The 11293-nt window shown below is 35.1% G+C and overlaps 1 protein-coding gene across 2 annotated transcripts in view; it reads left to right on the forward strand.

The window, feature by feature from the left end:
• The first annotated feature begins 470 nt into the window (after nucleotides 1–470).
• LOC102583036 (extensin-3-like) overlaps nucleotides 471–11293 on the forward strand; it is a 28911-nt gene continuing 18088 nt past the window's right edge. Inside the window, exons 1-2 of one of the 2 annotated variants that reach the window (XM_006362771.2) lie at nucleotides 472–1551; nucleotides 1722–1861. In XM_006362771.2, the coding sequence (XP_006362833.1) occupies nucleotides 503–1528 (1026 nt within the window). In that variant the 5' untranslated portion in view covers nucleotides 472–502 and the 3' untranslated portion in view covers nucleotides 1529–1551; nucleotides 1722–1861. Of the gene's footprint in view, nucleotides 1552–1721; nucleotides 1862–11293 lie in introns of those variants that run through there. The other variant, XM_015303186.1, reaches the window with a different exon arrangement.

An 11293-nucleotide genomic window follows, 5' to 3' on the forward strand; every position in this document is an offset into this window, starting at 1 on the left:
AGGTGAATTAATAAAATTATCTAGTTAATAAAAATGACCAACTAATATGGGACGGAAAGTAATAAAATTCTTCAAATATTTAGTGTAACAAAAAAAAAGAAATAAAAAGCAGAGTACACTGATTTTTGTAACTAAAAAATCGTGCGAAGTTGAGGGATGCACGCATTTTTTTCAAAGATTGTGTAAGCATGTAATGTAAAAGCTTGGAAGAAAAAGAAGACTTTGTAGCTCTTTGAATTATTGCATCACAAGATGTAAAGAAAATAGTATGGTTGTCTTAATTGTTTATACATTTTTGCTTAGCTTGCAGCCTCTATCCAATAAAATAAAGTCAAATTGATCCAACACCATGACAAAACCAATTATCAAAATGCATAAAAACTCTTAACATTTTACCTACATTTATGTAAATCTTGGTAAGGGTAATTGTCGAAATGAAAGTTATATAAAGAGGTTTGAGTGAAGCTTAGGAGCACAACAACTTCTCTTCTTCGTTTCAAATATGGGGAAAATGGCCTCTCTTGTTGCTACTCTTTTAGTTGTTTTAGTGTCACTTAGCTTAGCTTCCGAAAGCTCAGCTAATTATCAATACTCATCTCCCCCACCACCAAAGAGGCCATACCACCCTTCACCAACACCTTATCATCCCGCACCAGTTTACAAATCACCACCACCACCAACTCCAGTTTACAAGTCACCACCACCACCCGAGGAGCCATACTATCCTCCACACACCCCAGTTTACAAGTCTCCACCTCCCCCGACTCCGGTTTACAAGTCACCACCACCACTGGTGAAGCCATACCATCCTGCACCAGTTTATAAGTCACCACCGCCCCCTACACTTGTTTACAAGTCACCACCACCACTAGTGAAGCCATACCATCCTGCACCAGTATACAAGTCCCCGCCACCACCAACTCCAGTTTACAAGTCACCGCCACCCCCAACACCTGTTTACAAGTCACCACCACCACTAGTGAAGCCATACCATCCTGCACCAGTATACAAGTCTCCACCTCCACCGACTCCAGTTTACAAGTCACCACCACCCCCAACATCTGTTTACAAGTCACCACCACCACCAGTGAAGCCATACCATCCTGCACCAGTATACAAGTCTCCACCTCCACCGACTCCAGTTTACAAGTCACCACCACCCCCAACATCTGTTTACAAGTCACCACCACCACCAGTGAAGCCATACCATCCTGCACCAGTATACAAGTCTCCACCTCCACCGACTCCAGTTTACAAGTCACCACCACCCCCAACATCTGTTTACAAGTCACCACCACCACCAGTGAAGCCATACCATCCTGCACCAGTATACAAGTCTCCACCTCCACCGACTCCAGTTTACAAGTCACCACCACCCCCAACATCTGTTTACAAGTCACCACCACCACCAGTGAAGCCATACCATCCTGCACCAGTATACAAGTCTCCACCACCCCCAACTCCCGTTTACAAGTCTCCACCACCCCACTATATTTACTCCTCTCCCCCTCCTCCCCACCATTACTAAGAAGTGACTTCATTATCTATGAGGTAATTAATATAAACTTAAACTTTCAAAAACATATGACTAAAATGCAATGTAATAATAAGTTACACAATTTCTTCATACAAAACATCAATATAAAAACTTATGTTGTCTACTTCTTATTTGGTTAGCTTCTACTATATGTTCTCATTCACAATATTATATTCTTATGCAGGAACAGCAAATGTTGAGCTGAAAGGAAGGCATTTTTCCATTTTCCATTAAATTATAGTAAACAATAAGCCCCACAGAAAGCGAAGTTCTTTTGTAGCTCCATGTTATCTAAGTTAGTGATATTGTTTTTGTACTCTATTATTTATATTTGTATTTTTACTTTTATGTCTTTGTGTATGTTTGCTCAGTTTCAATCTCCTTGCAAAATGCAGAGATTAATTATGAGATCAATAAAAATAATTTATTACTACTATATTACAGTTTTATGGTACTCTCTTCGATCTTAATTTGTCCTTTGTTTCTTATTTCGTCATCTTTATATCGATTCATTTAGGCGAGGCTTATCGATTACACTAAATCAATCATTATATAGATAAAATTGATGACAAATTTAACGATAAGATACCATAGAATCTCACTAACAATTTACAGATGAATCTTAATACCAGTTGGTTGATAACCTGAACTTTCACCTTGTTAGTGAGGATTTGAATCCCCAATCCCATCCTTCATTTCCCATACCTCTACACACAAATTATATTTTAAGAAAGAAGAAGTAACAATGAACATAAATATTATATCTAAAGTCATAATATGATACAATACAAATAGGCAACAATACAATAAAAGGAAAGTTACTCCCACGATGTCAACATTTCAAAATTGACAATGGCAAAGTATACGTACGTAGCATATAGCAATCAATCAGTAAATAAGTTATTCTTAAAGTAGTCATGATCATCTTCATATACTATATTTGGTAAAATACTATATTTAGTAAAATACTAAGATTAAGTCAATATTATTCAGTCTAGTGTTTGGTGATTATAACAAATAGTGACAATATTAATTAATGGAAATTGGAGCAGAACGGTCAACGCATATTTTTTTAATTTGGTTACTACTTTTTAATATCTTTAAAATAAAATTTATATATTTAAAAAATTACAAAAAATATTATTATTTGTATAATATAAAATATTTTAAAATATAATAGTATCTTAGTAGAGAAAAGATTGTTTGATTTCCTAGAGTAATAGAGTTAGCTGATTAATTTGATAGTTTGATAAATTAATTAAAAAACTGGTCAAATAAAAAATGTTGATAAGCTAAAAAACCTCATAAGTTAGGAATGATTAATTTATCGTATATAACTAAATTGGCATAAATAAGCAACTTAGCTTATAAACACTTTGATATTTACAAATACATAAATAAACTTTTCTTTTTATTTTTATAAATCAGTTTGATCAACTAGTAATTGTCATGACCCAAAAATTGATGTGATGGCACTCGTCTTATCCCACAAATTGATTATGCATAAAATAAGAAGTGTTCTAATTAAAAAAAGACAAGGAAAAAGGTGCAATATTGAGTACGATCGACCAAACATACATGAGTTATTAATTATAATTAAGCTAATTAGACAATGTTATCTTATTATAGAACTGTCGATATTAGTTTAGATAATTAAATTATATATAATTCATTTAATTCAATCAAAGATCTGACTTGTTAAATGATAGGTATATGATATGATTAAAATATATATATATATATAGGTCACTATATACGGGTCATCCAAAATACTCCATCGACGTATTCGTTTGGAATAGGCTAAAATAATCTCAAGTTGATTTTCACGCGACTAGTTAATCAAGACCTTATTTAAGATACTTATTAAGTTATTAGTTATTTATGGTTATTTAGAGAAAACTTCCATGCAATTATAATAAGAAACTTCTTAAGAAATGGTCTCGAATTAGATAATTTGGATGGCGACTCTTTTGTTAAAAAAAATCGAACGAAGTCAAAAATTTATTGCTATTAATTGTGAATTACAATATGTAGAAGGGGAGCATAACCTTGATATTAATTATGTACAAGATGAGTGTGTAATATAAGTTTTTTTTTTTTTCAATTCAGTGTTCGGTATTCATATTGGAGTCTCGATTAAAGTCGGATTTGCGCTGGAAAATCACACATTGGAGATGAAGCGCTCCCTAACAAAGGCAACGACTCTATATCCAAAGGGAATCAAACTCGAGACCTCTAGTCATAAATAATGATTTGTCATAAATTTTTGTGACGAAGCCTTTTTGTATCCACAACTTACACGAATTTAAAGATAAATAATGATTTGTCATAAATTTTCAAAAAAAGTAGCGAGAAAAATTATTATCATCAATATCCTCAATTTCGTGGCTAAAATTACCTTATAATTGGCACTAATTAATTTTTATGGTGTATGAGAAAGCTATGTAGACTAAACATTTTTAATGAACTTTATTTTGTAGACTAAACATTTTTAATGAAATCAGTGACTAAAATTAATTGATAATTGCGTCAATTCATTTTTTTTATGGGAAAGCTGTATAAACAATATATTGTTGGGTTTAGCAAGGTGTGAATGGGAAATAAGAAGAGAGAATGGAAAGTGGGGGAACCAATTTTGGAGGGAAAATGAAAAGTCATTTTTACCATATTGGTAGAAGAAAGGAAATTGTTGTCCTTATACTAGGAAGCACTTCCTTTAGTTCTTAAAGGGTTAAAAAGAAGGTGCCCCCTAGCGCCGTCGCCGTCGCTCGCTCGGCCTCGGCTTCGACAAATGATTGATTGATAATATTTTTGGACAAAATTTATTTAATCAATCTTGTTAATTCATTTTCTCCTTCCGAAAAGTCGTTACTTTTTCCAAAAGACACAACGTTCTGGAAAAAATGGGTCTGAACAGATTTATCTGAACAGACGCGTTCCTTGCTGTAAATAGCTATAAATAAGAGGTCTTTTTCTATTTTTTAGACACTGAAATTTTTTTCCTCTCTGCATACATTTTCTTACATAAACAAAAATTGTCGATCGATTGAGTCTGTGTGTGCTCTTGTTGTTGTTCTTGCGTTCGTTGAAGTTATTGAAGTTTTGAGGTACCACTACTTCTCTAACAGGGTTAATCCGTTTTATCTTGGAAGGAATTAATCTGCAACCTCGGGTACAGTGAGGGGATTAAATTTCTGTGGACTCGAATTAAAAGCATTCTGTCTATTTCATCTTTTTTCTTTTCTCTGTTTCTGTATTTTTGACTAACCTGAATACAGGAGATAACAATCTTTAAAAATTTAATAGTTTCTGTTTTTGAGGTTTCTGGAGATTAAAACCTTTATGATTTTCTACTCTGTTTGAATTTTTAAAATTCATTCGATTAACGATTAGAAGAACATAAAAACTTTATCGTTAAATCAGACACAGTCTGTGTAAGGATTTATTCTTTACTGTTAATATTTCACATACTAAAATTGTCTGCCATTTGTGACAGAAAAATGACTAATTCAAGTCAAGTAAATGCTGCAACAACATCAGTTGCGCACAATCGTTCAACTACTGCCCTAGCACCGGCTGAGAAACCTGCAAAGTTTTCTGGAGTCGACTTCAAGAGATGGCAGCAGAAGATATTCTTCTATCTGATTACGTTGAGTTTGCAGAGGTTCATTAATGAGAACATTCCTGTTATGTCGGATGAAACTCCGCCTGAAGAACGATTCTTGGTAACAGAAGCATGGACACATTTAGATTTTTGTGTAAAAATTATATTCTGAGTGGCCTGCAAGATGATCTGTACAATGTGTACAGTAATGTCAAAACCTCAAAAGAACTCTGGGATGTTTTTGAAAAGAAGTACAAAACAGAGGATACTGGAATGAAGAAGTTCATTGTGACAAAGTTTCTGGACTATAAGATGATAGACAGTAAGACTATCGTCACCCAAGTTCAAGAATTGCAGGTCATAATCCATGATCTCCTTGTTGAAGGTATAAATTTAGTTAATACCTATGTTGGAAATATTAAGTCTATTCTTAATACTCACATAATCTTTATTGTAGGATTGGTTGTGAAAGATGTTTTTCAAGTGGCTGCAATTATTGAGAAGTTACCTCCATTGTGGAAGGACTTCAAAAACTACTTGAAACATAAATACAAGGAGATGACTGTTGAAGATCTCATGGTAAGGCTGAGAATCGAAGAGGATAACAAGGCCGCAGAAAAGAGGTCACGTGGTAATTCAGCTATATCTGGAGTAAATATTGTTGAAGAAGATCTCATAAAATCAAAGAAAAGAAAGAAAACATCTGGTCCAAAGAGCAATCCTCCTAAGAAAAAATTCAATGGAAGCTTCTTCAATTGTGGCAAACGTGGCCATAAGTTTACTGAATGTCGGGGTCCCAAGAAGGACAAGAAAAAGGATCAAGCAAATTTGGTTGAATTCAAATGAGAGATGGACGATCTCTGTGTAATGCTTTCAGAATGCAACTTGGTTGGAAATCCAAGAGAATGGTAGATAGATTATGGCGCCTCATGTCATGTTTGTGCCAACAAAGAATTATTTGCATCATATACTCCAGCAGCAGCAGACGAGAAATTGTTTATGGCAAACTGCATTGTTGCAAAGGTGGAAGGAACATGCAAGGTCTTCTTAAAGATGACATCAGGCAAGGTGGTGACTTTGAACAGGGTCTCGTACGTTTTCGAAATTGCGCAAGAACTTAGTTTCTATACCGGTTCTGACTAAGAACAGATTCAAATGTGTATTTGTATCTGATAAAGTTGTAGTGAGTAAGAATGAGATGTATGTAGGAAAATGTTACCTCACTGAGGGCCTCTTTAAACTCAATGTAATTGCAATTGATATGAATAAAGATTCTGCTTCTTCTTACTTTCTTGAGTCTAAATGTTTATAGCATGAACGTTTGGGACACGTTAATAACAAAATCTTGCAAAAACTGATTAACTTAAATATTTTTCCTAAATTTGAGTGCAATAAATCAAAATGTCAAGTTTGCGTTGAATCTAAGTATGCTAAGCATCCTTATAAGTCTGTTGAAAGGAATTCATATCCGTTAGAACTGATTCACATAGACATTTGTGACATGAAGTCAACACCAATACGTGGTGGGAAAAAGTATTTCATAGCTTTTATTGACGATTGCACTAGATATTGTTATGTCTATTTGCTAAATGGTAAGGATGAAGCAATAGATGCATTTATGCAATATAAAACTAAAGTTGAAAATTAGTTGGATAGAAAGATCAAAATGATCAGAAGTGATAGAGGTGGAGAATATGAATCTCCATTTACAGAAATATATTTGAAAAATGAAATTATCCATCAAACTACTGCTCTTTATTCTCCTTAATGTATTGAAATTGCGGAAAGGAAAAACCGAAATTTAAAGGAAATGATGAATGCCTTACTTATAAGTTCAGGTTTACCACAAAACTTGTGGGGGAAGGCTATCCTTACAGCAAATCGAATACTCAATAGAGTGCCTCACACGAAGACACATGTTATTCCATATGAGAAATGGAAAGGTAGAAAACCCAACTTGAAATATTTCAAAGTGTGGGGGTGTCTAGCCAAAGTCCAGGTTCATGTACCTAAGAGGGTGAAAATAGGGCCTAAGACTGTGGATTGTGTATTCATTGGATATGCCACAAATAGTAAGGCATGTCGATTTTTGGTTCATAAGTCCGAACATCCGGATATTCATGATAATACGGTAATGGAATCAGATAATGCTGAATTTTTTAAAGATATCTATCCGTATAAAACTAGACTTGAGTCTTCTAGGTGGGGGGGGGGTCTAAACAACCTCAAGAAGAACCAAAAGAGAATGAAACCAATGAAGAGAGTCCAAGGCGCAGTAAACGTCAAATGATAGCTACTTCATTTGGGTATGATTTTGTAACATTCCTTTTTGAAAGTAAGCCTCAAACATTCAAGGAAGCAATGTTGTCTAGCGACTCAACCTCTTGGAATGAGGCTGTCAATAGTGAGATTGAATCAATATTAAGCAATCATACCTGAGAGTTGGTTGATCTTCCTCCAGGAAACAAACCCTTGGGTTCAAAATGGATCTTCAAAAAGAAGATGAAAGATGATGGAACTATTGACAAATATAAAGCAAGACTTGTTGTCAAAGGCTTTAGACAGAAAGAGGGTCTTGATTATTTTGACACATACTCCCCAGTGACTAGGATTACATCAATTCTGATGTTAATTGCCCTAGCTGCAATATACGGTCTTGAAATCCATCAAATGGATGTGAAAACCACATTCTTAAATGGAGAGCTGGAGAAAGAAATCTACATGGAACAGCCTGAGGGCTTCGTAGTTCCCGGCAAAGAAAAGACAACCGCCTTCTTAAATGGAGAGCTAGAGGAAAACATGTACATGAAACAGCCTGAGGGCTTCGTAGTTCCTGGTAAAGAAAAGAAAGTATGCAAACTTGTTAAGTCACTTAATGGACTAAAACAAGCACCGAAACAATGACATGCAAAGTTTGATCAAACCATGTTGTCAAATGGATTTAAGATCAATGAGTGTGATAAATGTGTTTACATTAAAGACACTCCGAATTAGGAAGTCATTGTATGCCTATATGTGGATGACATGTTGATAATGAGCAAGGACATTGCCAATGTAAAAGCTATTAAGTGTATGCTTGCTAGTAAGTTTGATATGAAAGATCTAGGAGTAGCCGATTTGATATTGGGAATAAAGATTCACAAAACTCTTAACGGTCTAGCATTGTCTCAATCTCATTATATTCAAAAGGTACTTGAAAAGTTCAAGTATTTGAATTTCAAAAAGGCAAAGACCCCAATTGATGTGAACCTTAATCTTGCCAAGAATAAAAGTGAAAGTCAGTCTCAATTGGATTATGTCAGAGTATTGGGAAGTTTGATGTATGTCATGAATTATACACGACCAGATATAGCCTGCGCTATAAGTAAACTGAGTCGATACACAAGTAATCCCAATCAAAATCATTGGTTGGCAATGAAGAGAGTTTTGGGGTACTTAGAAGACACTCAAAACTATGCTTTGCATTACAACAAATATCCAGCAGCTCTTGAAGGATATAATGATGCAAATTGGATTACTGGGTCAACTGAAACGAAATCCACTAGTGGATATATTTTCACTATTGGTAGAGGAGCAATATCTTGGAAATCATCCAAAAAAAACATATATAGCTCGCTCTACAATGGAGTCTGAATTCATCGCCTTAGACAAGGCCGGTGAAGAAGCTGAATGGCTCCAGAATTTCTTAGAAGATATTCCGTTTTGGCCCAAACCAATGGCCCCTATATGCATACACTGCGATAGTCAAGTTGCAATAGGAAGGGCTGGAAGCGTTATGTATAACGGGAAGTCTCGTCACATAAGACGAAAACATAACTCTGTTAGACAACTACTCTCTAGTGGAATTATCACAATTGACTATGTAAAGTCAAAGGATAATGTGTCGGATCCACTTACAAAAGGCCTAACTAGAGAGGGAGTTGAGAGATCATCGACGGGAATGGGACTATGGCCGAGACCAAGTTATCGTGGCGGTAACTCTACCTAGAAGAGTGGAGATCCCAAGAGCTAGGTTCAAGGAGATAAAACAAAGTCATAGATGACGATTCAACATTGTCAAAAATTATTTTATGTACATTCTCATAATGAGACAATGTTCAGTAACCAGGATAAAGGCATAAGGACTTTTTAATGGTTTCTAAGTTTGATACAGGGTATATCAAATAGTGTATCTACGGGATAACATATTTAGAAACCACCTATGTAAGTGTGAAGTGTAAGTCGCTTGAAGGAGAATCTGGTAAGGCCAGTTCTCTAAGCACTTATTAACCGAGATGTGTTCATGGCTGAAACGAACAAAACAATGAGAACCAAATTATCCATTTCAATACAATATTTCTACTTCTGGAACCTCCCCCCATTCTTCCTTTTTATTTCTACTTCTTCCTTTGGAAGGATTGGTTACTAGTTTGAGAATGATGAACTCTTCTAATTGTACGTGTAATTCCAATTATCCATTTCAATACAATATGAGTTCATTACATCCCTTGTTATGCATAGAGAAATTAGTGAACCTCTGATTATGATTCAAATAATTCAAGGCTCTAGAAAGAGTCTCAACGACAATAATAAAAAGAGCAGGAGATAAAGGATCACCTTGTTTTAGATCCCTGGTTGATTTAAAGAAACCAAATCTTGTCCCATCAACGATCACAGAGTATCAATTGTTCGTAAACATTCGATAAACCATTTCAATAAAAACCTCATGAGCAAGCCCATTTTCCTAAGAACAGAAGTTAGAAAGTTCAAAGATAGTTAATAGCTAAATTTTACGCCATTTCACTACGAATATTATTATATCGCTAATTCGATTATATAAATTTTGTGATGAAACCTTTTTAATCCAAACTTACGCGAATTTAAAAATAAATAATGATTTGTCATAAGTTTTCAACAAAAGTAGCGAGAAAAATGATCATAATCAATATCCTCAATTTCGTAGCTAAAATTACCTAATAATTAATTTTTATGGTGCATGAGAAAGCTTTGTAGACAAAACATTTTTAATGAAATTTATTTTTGTCACTAATAAAAGTATGTAGCCGATGCATTTGAGGTTTGTTACAAGTTATCAACAAAATTAGGGATGAAACTGATTATATTATCACCAACAAAATTATATTTGATAATTGACGTCAATTCATTATTTGGAAGTCCAACCATTGTTTGTTTCAAAGCTAGTGGAAGCAGATAAAGTGGAAACTCTTTTTGTTCATCTAATTATCAGTTCAATGCCTATTACGAAATATTGTAATAGTTCTACTTTTAGTCTCCACCCCCAACTTCAGGCCTTGCAACCACTACTCTTGTCACGACCCAAAAATGGATGTGATGACACTCATCGTATCCCACCAAGACAAGTCAGCCCAAAACCCAATCATTTTGATAAAGTACGGAAATAAAGCAAAGTTCAATAACAATTACTATTACGAAAACAAGTCAACTTAATTCAATCCCCAAAACCTGGTTGTCACGTGCACAAGCCTCTAATGTAAATACTAGAATTGAAATAAAATACGCAAGTCTCAAATGACATTGTCTTTCAATTAAAAACAAAATCATAAACAGGAGTAAGAAGGTTCGCTGAGATGACAAACAACTACCTCTCAGATCTCCTCAGAAGGCCTCGGAAACGAAGAGAATGGAAGGTATCACGAAGATCCGGGCTCGTAACCTACAAAAGATTGTAGAAGCAAGGGGTGAGTACCAAACCACACGGTACTCAACAAGCAAACCTCTAAACACAAGCTAAGGGAACAGAATACGGGTACTCCTTACACCCCATCCTAACCTCCATAACTACAACCTGCAAAAAACCAACCCATCCTAACAATTCACAGTTTACAAAGCATACAACTCAACAACACTCTAGCAGATTATATATTCTCAATAACAACTCAATATTCATCAATAACAAGTTTCACAGAAAGGCACTCACAAGATCAACAACACACAAGATCAAGTTCATCAATAATAAAAATGTGCAATGCAGTGAAATGCAATGTCAAGTATAGTGATGCATGTCTGACCTAATGATACACACCCGCTGTCTTTCAGTCCGGAACCCATGGGGGACATATCTGTCCATGCATCCATCGCGGCGCGCGATACGACCCTCGATAATAGTAACCATCACGGCGCGCGATACGTCC

Source organism: Solanum tuberosum, unplaced genomic scaffold (assembly GCF_000226075.1).
Source record: "Solanum tuberosum cultivar DM 1-3 516 R44 unplaced genomic scaffold, SolTub_3.0 scf00420, whole genome shotgun sequence".
NCBI classification, from domain to species: domain Eukaryota; kingdom Viridiplantae; phylum Streptophyta; class Magnoliopsida; order Solanales; family Solanaceae; genus Solanum; species Solanum tuberosum.